At 43.2% G+C, this 14,916-nt stretch overlaps 2 protein-coding genes across 3 annotated transcripts in view; one reads left to right on the plus strand and one right to left on the minus strand.

Moving 5' to 3' along the window:
* Positions 1-2,650, plus strand: part of RTKN2 (rhotekin 2) — a 162,720-nt gene extending 160,070 nt beyond the window's left edge. The window contains exon 15 of the mRNA XM_072971443.1: positions 967-2,650. The gene's annotated coding sequence lies outside the window, so the exon portion shown is untranslated. The remainder of the gene's footprint in view (positions 1-966) is intronic.
* The window catches only part of ARID5B (AT-rich interaction domain 5B), a 206,240-nt gene that overhangs the window by 8,770 nt on the left and 182,554 nt on the right, over positions 1-14,916 (minus strand). For both annotated transcript variants that reach the window (XM_006209104.4, XM_006209105.4), the window contains one exon: positions 615-813. In XM_006209104.4, the coding sequence (XP_006209166.1) occupies positions 615-813 (199 nt within the window). The remainder of the gene's footprint in view (positions 1-614; positions 814-14,916) is intronic.

A 14,916-nucleotide genomic window follows, 5' to 3' on the forward strand; every position in this document is an offset into this window, starting at 1 on the left:
GCCTCCACAACTGGCTGTGCGCTGACAGTGATGACTTCTACCAAAGAGCTGTTGGGGGCCGTGGGCAGCTGGGGCTTGTTTTAAAAGGTTCAGAAACTACCTGTTAACATGAGGGATAATAATGGTTTCAGAGGAACCATTTCAAAATTCCCCTATAAATAATACGTACTTAAGATATTTCTAAATTGGTCTCAACCCAAGGCTGGTGCACAGAGGTCAATTACAGGAGGCAGACAAGTCTCTGAAGTTTCCAGGACAGTCCTGCAGAGACACGGCAGGTCCCACAATGCATGTTTTAAAGTCACACCAGCTCCTCAGACAGACTAGCTGTGAAATGGCAAAGAAGCCACATCTTTCACATCAGGGTCCCTGGCTTCCCGGGCTGGCACCCTGGCTCCTTCTGACTCACAGCCTGCCTCTGCTCCAACTTTTCCGCAGGACGTCCGCGTCCTTCTAGAGCCTGTCCTTGGCCTGCCCATTCAGTACCGCACGCTGGCCCCAAAGGCCCTGTTCCTGTCTGGGGAGCCGTGAAGTTCAGAGGCTCTGGTAGGGGGCTCCGGAAGACCCCGGGCAGGACCCACCTCACAGAGCTGTTTCTAGGGGGAGAGACTCACCTCTGCCCCATCCTGAGGCTTCGGGGCGTTCTCTTTTTCTTTCTTGCTTTTAGAGATTTCGTGCTTGATGCGTTTGGCTCCCGATACTTTGGTTTTATTCTCGTTTTCCTGTGAACTGTTCTCCTGTTTTCGAGGTTTGATTGGAGGCAGGGGCTTATCTTCCTCTCCTTTAATAAACCTTTCATACGGCAGGATTAACCTAAAAGAGTGTCAGGAGAGAGGCTCAATCAGGGCAGGTGATTACGCTGGCGCCCATGCCATGGGGGTTTACTTTATTTTCTCAATACGAGCAAGTTATTGAGTGACTTCATCTCCAGCACCACCAATGCATTTCTCCAAACCTACTCCACAGCTCAGCGATCTACTTCCCCGATCAAAACCAGCACCTGGTAACTTACATCCCTCTTCGCAAGACCTCTTTCTGGTTCTGTGGATCTATATGCTGAGGACACCAATGGAAGTGTCCGAAGTCGCATCATCATCACTGCCCCTGGAACCTGGCTAAGTGCCAACAGCAACATCACAACAGGAATAATAGCTATGATGATAGCTGCCATTCCTTTATCATCCTGCCGACAGCTCTTTACTGAGCACAGACTGTGTGCCAGCCAGTGTCCTAGGCACTAGGATCAGCGGTGCACGCAACACTGAAAGCCCCTGAGGCTTATTCTAGTAGCTACTAGTATGTACTAGAACGTGCCACATGTCCTAGGTACATTATACAAAGTATTTCCTGTGATGTATGCAGCATCCTTATGGAGGATTACTATTGTTGTTGTTATTCCCTTTTTAACAGATGAGGCAACTGAGGCCCAAAAAGGTTAAACAATCTGCCTGAGAATCACAGCATTTGTTAGACGTGAAATTTGAACCGAGTTCTGCCTGTCTCCCAAATTTATATTTTCATTCATGTCAAAATATAGACCAGACACATAAGATAAAGAGGCTGTGGGAGGTAAACACAGCATGGCTGAGAGACAGCTGTCTCATCCAGAGCCTGAGGGGGTAGGTGCCTCCAGTACGAGAAGGTCTGTCTGGGGTGCTGGGTTTAAAGAGGCCCCAGCAAGAAGGAAGGCGGACAGAGCCTTCAAGCCACAAAAATCAGAGGGCTGAAAAATTCAAGCATTTTAATTATATAACTTTTAAAACAAAGTACATAAAATTGCTCTAAAAAGAGAAACATCAAACAGCTCTAGTTTTAATCTGTTTTCCCTTTGCGACGTAGCGCTTGATCTGAAAGGGGAAAATAGCTGATGTAATTAAAAGGGATGGATTGCATTACAATCGCGGTTTCAACTTCAGTGATTAAAGTTTTTATAATGCATTTGGTATGATTAATGACTCACTGTGGGATTAATACAAGACTCAGCCTTAAAAATATGAACTTTAATACGGCAAACATAATTTGTTTTAAATAAGACAAGTTGACTCAATGAAGAAAATGTACTTGGCTTATAAACAGGATAAATCTGTTCAAATACTGGGAACCCCGATTATTTTAAACAAAGACTCCCAGGCAGAAACGTCTTTGGTTTGGATATTGGTTAGCTAAAATCAGTTCCTAACTATGCCATTGGGTCTCAACTACTTAAACACAATTGTTCAGGTTTGCAAGTCAGACGTGGGGACAATTTGTGATCATGATATTTTCACTCTTAAATAAAATACCAAGTAAATTATGGGAAAATCAAACCCCAATTTATAGCATATTAGAAACAAAATTCATTTACTGAGCATGCTCAGACAAGGTATGTGCAGGAAGGCGTGGGTAAGTTTCGAGCCCTGCATCTGGCAGTGGGCCAGCCGTGAAGATCAGCACAGCCCATGGGGAATAGTTATCTTCAGATCCCATTACAAACTGAGTTTAAACATGTTACAGCTGCTAAAACTGGAAACTGTTCTCTCTCTGTGTAGACTTACTAAAATAATATATGGCTGCCAAATACCTGCTTCCCACTGTAATATTACAGTTAATGTTTATATAATAAAAAGCATAACTAAGCAGAAGAAGAGAGAAAAAAGCAATCTTGTTCGTACTTGAATGTGTTCTGTCTCATCTGTAAAGTCCCCAACATTCCCCCCAGTTGCTCTTAGCTGCGTGGTTCTGCCAGGGACTTTATCCCCTTCAACAGTGGCTGGTTGGGGATTTCTGTCCATGAGCAGAATGCACTGAATATTTTAAATTGGAAAAAATACTCTAAATTGACTTTAATGAAAACACATTTTTATTGTTAGGACAGATAGGTTTGTTTTACTTTTGTTTGGTTGCTATGGGAACATATGGAGCTCTGAAGTCCGGGTATTCGGTGGTTACTGTTTGTTGGTATTACCCTCCCTAAGGGAGATGGTGACACCATGAGGCCCCCCTTTCCTGAGAAGCACGACAGCATTACCTCTGAGCGTGGGGAAGGAGGTAAGAGGAAGCAGAGAAGTGGGTGGGAGAGACACCCACAGTGGGCCCCTGAGGCCCCCTCACGTCGGGTCCCGATAGTCCTGGGTCAGCCCAGATTTCTAGATGGGTGCTAAGGAGACTTTAGTTTCCTCACACAATTTCACAAGTTCAAGAGGCAGGGCAACATTTCCATTTCATTTCTTTTTTTTTTTTTTCCCCTTTCCTTCTTTTTTTTTCCCCTTCCCTTCACTCAACTCGGCAGCTGGCTGGCCGACAGCAGTAAAAAATACATTTCACTTTGCTGGTCAAAGGCCTAAAGCCAGAAGCAGGAAATCTGGAATTAAATGTTTCTTGTATCTGGAAAGAGGCATGACTAAGGTAAATCTGAATCCAAACACAAACCCTGCTTGTTCAAGGCTTCCAGAGGGAGCATGTATGTGAGAGAGACAGTGAGTGAGAGAGAGAGTGTGTGTGTGTGTGTGTGTGTGTGTGTAAAGGTCAACTGAGTGTTTTTTTTCCCCTTCTAAATCACTGAAAGATAATTATAGTGGCTCAGGGGGAAAAAAGGCTCCCAAAATAAAACAAGAAAGGCAGCAGCTAAAAGGAAACAATCAGAAATACGACCAGCTAAGCGCTGAAGAACAGAGCTGGTCTCTCACCCAGCACACAAACACCACAAACAATCGCTGTTCGTATAGTGATTTCCGTTGGGTGCGATTTTCACTGAATGTTTTTTCAGTGATCCTGTCATGGTACAACACAATTACCCCACAGGATATGATCTTATCATCTGACTATTAGTTTTTACGGCACAAGAAGACGAGAACTATTACAGGTTTCTGAACATTTAAACGTTTAACGTACACGCAGTACCATTAAAAACAGGTTAGCCAACATCAGGTCAACATTGCCCAACACAGGAAGCGCCGTATCGTATAAGGAATTTAGTATAATGCAACGTGACTGCGCCTTGCAGATGACTATTCCTCAAATATTTGTAGTACAATGAAGATTTAATCAGCTTCAAAACTGTACAGATAAATGCAAAAATGCACCCTAGCCCCCAAGAACTCATTACACAGGAAAAATACTTTCAATGGGCTGCAACTCCAAGATTGTGGTTTGGGTTTTTGGTGGATAGAAATAATGGGGAAAAGAAGCAATATATCATTAGAAAATCCAGAGAGATCCCCCTCCCCGATCTATGCAGTTTGCAGATTGAAAGCTGGGCAGATAAATGGTCCTTTACTATTATCCAGATTTCACATTTCAGATTAGCAAAATGCTTATTTACGATGCCATTAATGGATCTGAAATAGGTAAGCCATCATGTATTAAAAAATAACATCTTTCCATAGGCATAAGATTTGTAGCAGCATGAGATTTTATTTTTCCCTAGGAATAACACAAGAATAGCATTTTCCAGCCCAAAGCAGAAACAGGAGGGGGCCGTTTGCTATCACAGATTCTTATTAAATTCAGTCACTGTGAAAAGCAAGGGTTTTTTTTTTTTTAAATAAAGATGACTTATAAAATCAACCCAAGTTAAAATTAACAAATCAATGGCACTGTAACCTTGATTTATTAGCATCTGAGCCACTAAATTATCATCGTACAAGAAATTGCTGGTTTGAAAAGATTTCGGCTTTGTTAAATCTCAAGTTAAATAATGGTGCTCAGTATACTAGGTTTTTAGATCTGCCTCATCTGATATTATGAAAAATTCAATACATTTCTCTACAGCAGAAGTCAGGGGTCAGCAAATCTATTACTGTAATGTAAGTAATCTGGCAACCTGCCAACTCTTTCTCCCTTTTATTATTTTTTTTAAACACCATGGCAGATAATTTTATATTTACAAATTCTAAAATCCTCCAGGGTCTTGCCGCTCTTTCTCAACAAAAAGCAGCAGCCTCACATTCGAGAAATGCATATTGCACACGTCCCCATCATTTGCATTTCATACAAAAGAAGAAAAGACCCTTCATCTTTATTAGGCAACATCCCCCTCCCCTCCCCATAGGCAGAGGAAAAATCATGTCAACTCTCATCAGAACAAGTAACCACTAATGTCTCATGTATTGATTAATGCTTGCATGGAATGACTGAACTTTGGGGCCAAAACATTTAGCAAACAGTGCTTAAGAGGAGAAATAAGAATCCATCTATTTATAGAGTTCTGAAAAATGATATTATAATAATGTCTGGGACTGATTCAATCCAAAGAATGGGAGAAGGGACAAATCTTTTGGGTTGTATTTGAACCTCAAACTCACCCTGGTTACTTCATAGGCACTTGTATGGTATCAAACCAGTGAAAAATTCCAGGCCCAGAGATCTGCTAGTGCTCTTGGAGAAGAATATTTTAGGGGCAGAGGGAATAAAGTTGGTGAGCATGTTAGGGTAAAAATGCTACTACTATTCTTATACTATCAGGTTTTTTCATGGCAGTAGAAAAGAAATGACACGTTGGTTCCACTTGGGCTTTGGACCTGATCTGATCCCAGATGGAGTCATTACAACTCCAAGCTGATTCCAGGGTTGATTCCAAGGTTTGGCCCAACATTCTCAGCCAAAGACCAAAAATGTGAAGTGTGAGAAGCCATCTTTCACCAAGTATGGAGGCACTTGAAGGTATATTTTTTCTTTTTTGAAAATGAAGCACACACACTTGTTAAGGTTCCAAGAAGTATGGGAAGTCCTAATCTCAATCTGTTCACCTCTAGCTCAGGGTGCCAGACCATCGCTCTAAAAATGACAGAAGAGCATTTGCCGGGTAGGCACCAAAACGAAAGTCAAACACACAAATGTGCTATGTCAATGCGCAGAGCAATGGGAATATTTCCTCAGTGGGCACAACACTGGTTCTTTTAAAAGCCAGGTTCAGTCTCCAGTGAAGACATACAAATGGCCAATAGGCACATAAAGAAATGCTCAATATTGCTCTTTATCAGAGAAATGAAAATCAAAACTACAATGAGGTATCACCTAACACCAGTCAGAATGGCCATCATTCAAAAGTCCACAAATGATAAATGCTGGAGAGGGTGTGGAGGAAAGGGAACCCTCCTGCACTGCTGGTAGGGATGTAGTTTGGTGCAGCCATTATGGAAAACAATATGGAGATTCCTCAAAAAACTAAAGATAGATTTACCATATGATCCAGCAGTCCCACTCCTGGGTATATATCCAGAGGGAACCTTAGTTCTAAAAGACACATGCACCCAATGTTCATAGCAGCACTATTTACAATAGCCAAGACAACCTAAACATCCATCAACAGATGACTGCCTAAAGAAGCTGTGGTATATTTATACAGTGGAATACTACTCAGCCATAAAAAAGACTGAAATAATGACATTTGCAGCCACATGGATGGACCTGGAGAATATCATTTTAAGCGAAGTAAGCCAGAAAGAGAAAGAAAAATACCGTATGATAGCACTCATATATGGAATCTAAAAAGAAAAGAAAAGAAACTTATTTACAAAACAGAAACACACTCACAGGCATAGAAAACAAACTTATGGTTACCAGTAGGGAAGGGAGTGGGAAGGGGTAAGTTGGGAGTTTGAGATTTGTAGATACTAACTACTATATATAAAACAGATAAACAAGTTTATACTGTTTAACACAGGGAACTACATTTGGTATCTTGTAGCAACTTACAGTGAAAAAGAATATGAAAATGAATATATGTATGCTCCTATTGACTGAAATATTGTGCTGTACACCAGAAATTGACACATCATTGTAAACTGACTATACTTCTATAAAAATATATGTATATAAAAAAAGCCAAGCTCTCCATGTAAGAGAAGTGTGGGCTCTGGAGAAAGATCTCTGTCATTTTAAGACAGGAGTTTCAGTGCAGAGTATGAAGAGCAAAACATCAGTAGCCAAGAGAACTGAGAAAGAGGACTCCGGTGTCACCTGCCAGCAGAGCGCTGTGAACTGAAAGCTCCGAGCACCAAACATGGAAGGAGGTGCCATGCCGACACACAGGCCGTAGAAAACGAGCCAAAGGCAGACCCCCATCCCAGCCAAGAAAACAGCAGAAGGATGCACCATGGTTCTGTGGGAAAGACTTAGCTTGCCCGCAAGCTACCAAGGGCAAACTGTACCCAGCACTTTAAAAAGGAAGAAGGTATAAACAGCATCACTCAGATTCTGCACAGAGATACCTAAAATGGTTGTGGCCCATTATTTTCAATAACAAAACATGGCACTTGTCTTCAAAAAAGCTCTTCCTTAGGAAAATGATCAGCTCACCAGAGGCTTCATCACCTACTCAAGAGGCAGCGGCAAATGAACAAGGAAACCATCTGAAGGCGCTGACATTCTCCGTTTGTCCCTGGAAGTGGTGGGAGAGTTGTTTCTTAGATGAACTGATGACCCTGACACCTTCATCCATAGTCCTGGAGTGATTGTGACCCTAACTAAGCCAAGAAAGGAAAGAAAGGTGCTGGGATCCCCATAAAGGTGAGTCCGGGGGATGAGGTAGCTCCAGGAGGACAGGCCCCCTGAAAGGGAGTTATGTGGGCTGTGGGGCCGGGTTAGAGGCAAGGGGAGGGAAGGGAGAGGAACTTCTGGTTGTTCTTATACTGATTACACATGAACAGCAGCCGCCATGTATTCAGTTACTAACAACACCAAGCACTTTGTATACCTTATCCTCATTTTGTTGACGAGGAACAGAGGCTCAGTGTGAAACAGTTGAGTGACTAGTGGAAGACCTACGGCTGCTGAGCGTCAGAACAGGAGTTCAAACACAGACCTGTCTGCCTCTCGGAGCCATCTGTCTCAGCAAGGTCGCCCTGCACCTTCTTACATTGTCTGAGAAGCACCAGCACCGCAGAGATACTGAAAAGGTCAGCCCTGGGTTAAGAGAATCCCAAGCTCCTCCTGCACTGTTGGTGAGATCAGGGGAGCAGTCTCCTTTCCTCAGAGGCACCAGGCCTACGGAATACACAGAGGGTCCAACTCACTCCCTGAGAAGCAGCCCTATGGCTCAGGCACTGGCCACGTGACTGCCTATACAATATGCCAGGACAGCCACGCCACAAATCTCCAAAAGGTGGTACCCCTAGTTGGATTGATGCTGTACATTCAGAAAAACTCAAGAATCATACCCCCGGGAACTCCAGCCTACAGGGCGTCATCTTACCAAGTCCGAGGCTCCCACGGCCTCCCCAGCTAGATGCAGTGCTCCTCTGGGGCTCTGCTCCTGTGATGCCTCCTTGCTGCTTCTGGGAGTGTCTAGATTGATGTTAGTCCTGGGTCTTTCCAATGAAGACCACACTGAAGAAAGTTGGCATGGATTTAAGAAAGTCTGACTTTACGCCCCAGGGAATAAAATATGTGCTACGACAGAAGACATGGACCCTCTAGAGCACCCAGCCCCCCACGGCGTGGCCAGCAGAGATGACAACAATGATGCTTCTCGATGAGAAAACGACGACTGACTCAGAATTAAGTTGCATGGATCTGGTTCAAGGGCAGATGAACACTATTTCAAGAGTAGTAATAGACAAACATAACTAGTTTTCAACATGCTGTGTGCCTTGCAAATGAAGCGGGCAATGTCCATATGTAAAAACAGACAACTACTGCGTTGAAGTCCCATGTAAGTGAGATACAGAAGGTTCCAGAGCTTTTGAAATATTCAGCAATCCCCCCAAACATGTATTATTTTGATCAGACTTTGTAATAACTTGTACAAAAACAAAATGTTCCAAGAGGTTTTCAGTGGAAGAGTGAAGGATATATTTTAATGGTAAACAATTATATTCTTCTGTCATCTGATACTTTTTTTCCCTTTCTTTTTGGAAACATGCTTTCTGAATTTTCAATAGTTCCTTTGTGAAGGCATCTGTTACTCACATAATTGAAAAGATGTTTGTGCAGTGGCATGCTTGAGAATACAGTTATTTAATCTTAATGATAAAGCCCTGAGGACAGAAAATCATAAATAGAAACCTCTTGTTATTTATCAAAAAGAAAAAGGGCTAAGATACCTAATCTATTCTCAGATTTAAATTCATGCTTGATGAAAACTATCAATAAAACATGGAACCTGCAAAGTTTCTTAAATACTATAGGGAGGTTCAAAGGGGGTTTGGGGGGAGTAGGAAGAAAACAAAAATGAGACAATAAAGGAGGCTTACAAAGAAAAAACTGCTGTTTGGCAAGCCTTTTTTGGGTCAAACAAAGAACTTGCTGTAGTTTACAGCATGACATACACACTTGATTAGTTTGTGCCTGAGGGTGTTTTTACACTCAACAGTGTAAACTCCAACTTCTATTAATTACAACTTGCATTTAGAGGCAAATTTAAGAATTTTTAAATAGAGATTTTTCAAAGGCTGTTTATTTTTTTTTTAAACAGAAACCAGTTTTTCTACTCCAGAGCCTGGCTAGGGTTTTGTTTTCCTTTCTAAAAGTTTCTTGAAAACTCCAGGCACTGGAAAGTTATCAGAGCATTTGAGGCATGCTGAGTGATACGGAGGGAGGCTCTTGCTTATGAAATTACCTGACTGTGCCTTGGGGCGAGAGTCTTCACAGATGACAAGTTACTCGGGCACAGAGTCTTACATCCACCCAGTTCAGGTCCCTTGTGAGAACAAGCTGGGTGGGGTACGGGCAGAAGAGCAGCCGCAATGCCTTAGCCTGCCTAAATCTCAACACTCTGTGTCAGAATCTGGGGTTGCTGTTTGCTAACACAGGCCAGGAGGCCGTCTGTGGGTATGGGGAAAAGGGAGATGAGTGAGCTGGAGGGGCGGTGTTAGAGGAGTGTTACCAGCAGACTGCCCACGGCCAGAACCATTACCAAGACAGTGGTCCCCAGGGTTGCAAGTCCATAGGTTCGTCCACCCCGCTGTGGGTGAGGATGGAGCGTGGTCTAACCATCTGACCTCAAGGCAAGCGTGTCAGTAGACATTGAGGGTAAACCACAGTACCTGCCTTTGGTGTATCCAATTTGGAAATTCTGCCTTAGAACTCTCTTGACGGCCCCTTCCACCACCTCACTGCCTACCTCTTTATTATACACAGTTCCTAGAGCAAACTGTCCTTTTTGCTTGGATTTAGTTTAATTCATTCAGCCCCTAATTCTTGAGTCCTTGATATGTTCACGATGGTGCACTGATGAGTCCCAAGGAAAGCAACACCCTGTGGTCCTTGCCCCCAAATATAATTTCTTTACTGTTTTTGAATTCTACAACTGGATTATCTTAGGCAATGTATGATGATCTGTCTTAAGTTCTAACCTAATCTCTTCAAGATCCAGTTCAAATTCAAGGTCCTCCTGGAAGACTTTGCTTGTGCTACTTGGAAATCTCTCTCCTCTTTCTTTGATCCCTGTTGAACTTACTATTTGTATCTATAACTTACTTACTTACCTAAGGTTTTTTTTATAGCCTTAAATATTTAACTCTCTTTCACGTATGTATGGACTATGAGTTGTATCCTATGATAAGTTAGATAAGCCAGGGGTCACAGTTCTAATGAGCTGGTAGGAGTTGAGGGCAACAGCAAAGGAAACAGGCAGTCAATTAAATGGCAAATTTATCCGATCCAAGAAAAAGACACTGGCCACTAGGAGAGGGCTTCCTTACTCATTTCAAATGTAGTCCTAGGCTATGCTGATAGACTGACACTGCCCACATCCCAAGAAGTACCGCATGCCACATCTGGAGTAGCTCTGGGTCCTCTGAAGGACACAAGAGGGAGGCATCTACAGGATGCAGGCCATGCTGGTGAAAGTCCATAAACTGTGCTCTGAGGCTTGGATGAATGGAATAGGAAGACCTGAAGTGACAGAGGAGCTTTGCCAAGTGTACAGAGGCCTGTCACTGAGAAAAGGGAGTGCGCAGAATCAGTCGGCCCCAGGAGGCTTAGGGAGCATCAGTGGGACGCCACAGGGGTCTGGCTCAGCAGGAGGAAGAGTGCAGAGATGGAGGGTGCCTTCAGTGGCGCCTCTTCTGTGCGCTTCCAAGCCCAGTGCCAGAGATAATTCAGTCCTCACCCAGCACCGCAGCCTGTAGGCTACATCTTGCCCAGGGCATGTTTAGTTTAGCTTACTTAAAATATTTTCAGAAGTACTGGAGCCAGTATTTCTAAGTCAGGTGATTTCACGTAAAAATTATCTCCAAAACATGGAACGTGTCCTAGGTGCCCCTGGCCGGGCTGTGTGCGCCAGTTTCCCAGCCCCGTCGCCTGCGCTTACCTGTGCTACCTGCCCCTGATGATATCTGAGTTTGTGACCACTGGTGTGGAGCAGTCTTTCTCCACTGACTGGGTGAGAGGGTCTAGCTTCCTAAATCTCCTGTCTGTTACTGACTGATACTTCTGTAAAATACCATAAAAGTGAATTACCAGAAAAATGAAAAAATTTAAAAGACAAACAAAATACAAGCCCCAATTTTTAAAATCCTATTCAAGTGACAAAAAATTTTTCTGGCCAACTGCTGCATAAGCGTATCAGTGCTCGTTCGTGGCTGCTCTGTTCACAGAACACAGATGGGCTGGGAAACCTCACTGGGTGACTGCAGACGGACCCTCAAGTCTGTGCTGCTGAGACCTTGCCTGTGGCCTCTGAACTGCGTGCTGATTAACTTCCAGGGTGTCAAAACGAGCAAGAAGACACCAGCCCTTGTCCTGGACGTGAACAGAACCATAACTCGCCTTACTTTCCCTTGGCTTTTGCCCGCAATATGATTAGCTGAGTTCCTTAGAACCTGGTCTATTTTTGGCATTTACCTTAAAGCGCATACTTATCTTACTCAAAACACAAACCTCCCACTGCCTGCCTTCCACCTTCAGAGAAAAAAAGGTCGAAGCTCCAGCTGACTGTCACTCGGGTTCTGACCAAATGTGTCTGGCTTACGCACAGCTCACCCCAAGTCACTGCAAAGGAAGCTGCCTCAGCCCTGTGGCATGACAGTCTTGCCCTAGGAATGCTTATGGGAAAAGCAAAAGGTTAGAATTTGAAATTGGGCATTAAGTATGCAAGAAGATGAAGCCTAACTGTTCATTTCTCCCACAAACAAATACACATTTGTTTATGAGTCTGATTTTCTAAATACTCAGAAAAGCACATTATAAAGTACTTTTGCCTTAATGCTCCTTTTTAAATCCCTGGTAACAACTTCATGTGTTCCACAGAAACAGACCGTGTAATTTATTCAGGAAAATTAAAACCAGTAATCTGGTACTCTGTGTAAAGATTTTTCCCCTTTGCATGTGCTTAAAAAACATTAAAAAAAGAAAACAAGAAAACAAATCTGCATGTGAAAACAAAGTCTTTAAAGTGAATTACTATTCCAGAAAATCAAGCTAAGAGAATCCATTAAAGTAACCTTTCCCTTCTTGTTCCTTTACTGATAATAGAAAGCGATTTGGGGCATCTTAAATGCAGAGCTAGACAAGAAAGAAAATGTTCCACTTAGAAGTGTCCTGCTCAGGGGGAGGTGGTCTTTTTTCTTTGCATTATAATCTCCAGTAAATGTACCTATAAATCCTGGACAAGAACTGTCTAGAATAACCACACTTCATAAGCTCTGCTGACTTTGAGACATCTACATAGCAACAGGGAAACATGAATGCTTTTTATATTGGTGATCACCTGTAACATGAGCAATTAAGTACAGTACTAATGGGCTGTGGCCAGGAGCCTGGTGCTAATATTAAAAACTGACAGAGATGAATAGGTTTGGAAGTAAAACCAGGCTGACAAAGACATTTTTATGAAGTGCTTGGACTGATTTGACTTAAACCAATCAGAGGCAAGTTTGGGCGAGTCGAGGCTTCAGCGACAATGATGCATTCATGGGCATTGTACCGTTTCTGCTCTGCCTTAAATAAAAACACCTATTGATTCTTTTCAACAACCCGCACTTTCATTATTACACTCATTAATAAACCAAAAGTACCCAACTAATATACAAGTAACATTTACTGAGGAACCGAACTACTTTTTTCTCATTGGAAAATGCAAACAGTTACTGGAAACATGAACCACACTGCATGAAAAATAAATCAGTGGATAATGCGCAGTAGATCACTCACTGCTTCGTCGTCTTCTAGGAAAGCAAAGCGGGTGGTAGGGAGGTAAGAAAAGGACTCAAGTCTCTACATTAGGGTGAGAATGAGAGACGGGATGAACCGGCAGCAGAGGCAGAACTGCAGTCATCCTCATCTAGCTTAGAAGGCTTAAAACACTGCTAATGGCATCTCCAGACTAGACATCTGCTCACAAAATCCTGACCCTTTACATCTCCTTGAACCTTCATGAAAACAATGGCCCTTCACCAAGCTAATTATCTTTGTTCGGATGGTGTTAGCACCGCCTGTTAACTAGCAAGAATGAATGAAATCTGCCATAGCCACTAAACACTGTTTTAGCTGAGAGCGCCAGCCCCTTCTTTGACCATAAGAGTTTCCAGTCCCTGGACAGGTCTGCGTGTGCCCTTGCCTTCTTTGATAGAACCATCAAAGAGGAGGAAGACACTGAGGGCAGTACTTCCCAGACTTCTGTCCCCACCACAGCACACAGGGGTAGGGTGACTCCTGTGAGAGCATGGTTCAAATGAGCGAGACTGGCATTATGGTAAACAGTCTGATTTAAAAGAAAAAAATCAATCATCTGCAAATTTCGGTAGTTAACTATTAGAAATGACTGATTATTCATGACACCCCTGGTATCTGACCACAACAATGCCATAGGGACTTAGATGGCAAAAGGAAATGCCGAGAACAGGTGAAGGACCTCGCTGATGGCCCTGGAACAGCTGTGCTCTAACCTTGGTTTTGGGTTCTGTGCAGGGATTTCTATGTTGGGGGTCCCACTTGGCCGCTGACCATTGTCTCTCAACTCCAAACCCACTCTTCTGTGCTCCGTCAGGGGATGCTGGGCCTGGGACTCTGCAAATGACCTGTCTCTTTTGCCAGCTGTCTTCCTATTGGGGTTCTACCAGTGGGGCCCCAGCAGGCCCGGGGAAGGGAGAAGGGACCGCCTTCTATTTTGCTTGCTGTTCATTTCACGGCCAAGCCAACAATCACTTAGCAGCAGCAGTTGCTTCCAGCCCCTAGCTTCTTTCAACGGTCCCAGAAAAGTTTCAGTGCATTTCCTCTGCAGCCCAGCACCACTTTAGAGCATGGCCTCCTCAGTCTGCACCCAGCTCCGCACCGCTCCTGCTCTGCACTGGCTGGGCACGCTCCCTGGGAGGGTCTGGACCCAGCTCGGTGACGCCTGCGAACTTCCGGGCGGTGAGTGCCCAGCCTCTTTTCTCTCTTCCCTCAGCCCCGGGGAACCTACAGTTATCACCTCCCTATTAATGCACCACTTCACCCAGCACTTGTTTAAGCAATTCTCTGTAATAAATTCTCTTTGTTGAATCCCTACTGTGGATTTTATTTTCCTTCCTGGATCCCGCCTGTCTGATATACTGACCAAACAAATTATAGATTTGGAAGAATAATTGATACAGCTTTTCAAAAAATTCATTCCAGCAGAAGACCAAACCTTTATGAAATATCAGTCTGCTCCCAAGGATGAGGAGAGAAGAGTAATTATTTAAAATTCTTCAATAATGTTTTTTAATTGATCAAGTTCGAGGTATGTCTATTAGAATTTTCCAATTTGACTGACTGAAGGCATTTGGGATTCTGCTACTCCAGTAAGAGTTTAATCATGAAACAGAAGTACACAACCTTCAAAAGAACATATCTTGGCATTTCATTTAGGGTTGAGGCTATTTTTATCCACATAACTGCTTGAGTAAACACACAGCCAAACACACACACACATGTACATGCTACTATTAAGTCCAATCCTTTTTCCATCCCAAACCATATCTGTTTTTCACCCATGTGATGCTTTGTAGTATGTTTGGTTCATTTTTCACTCTA

This window comes from Vicugna pacos, chromosome 11 (genome assembly GCF_048564905.1).
Source record: "Vicugna pacos chromosome 11, VicPac4, whole genome shotgun sequence".
Lineage (NCBI taxonomy): Eukaryota > Metazoa > Chordata > Mammalia > Artiodactyla > Camelidae > Vicugna > Vicugna pacos.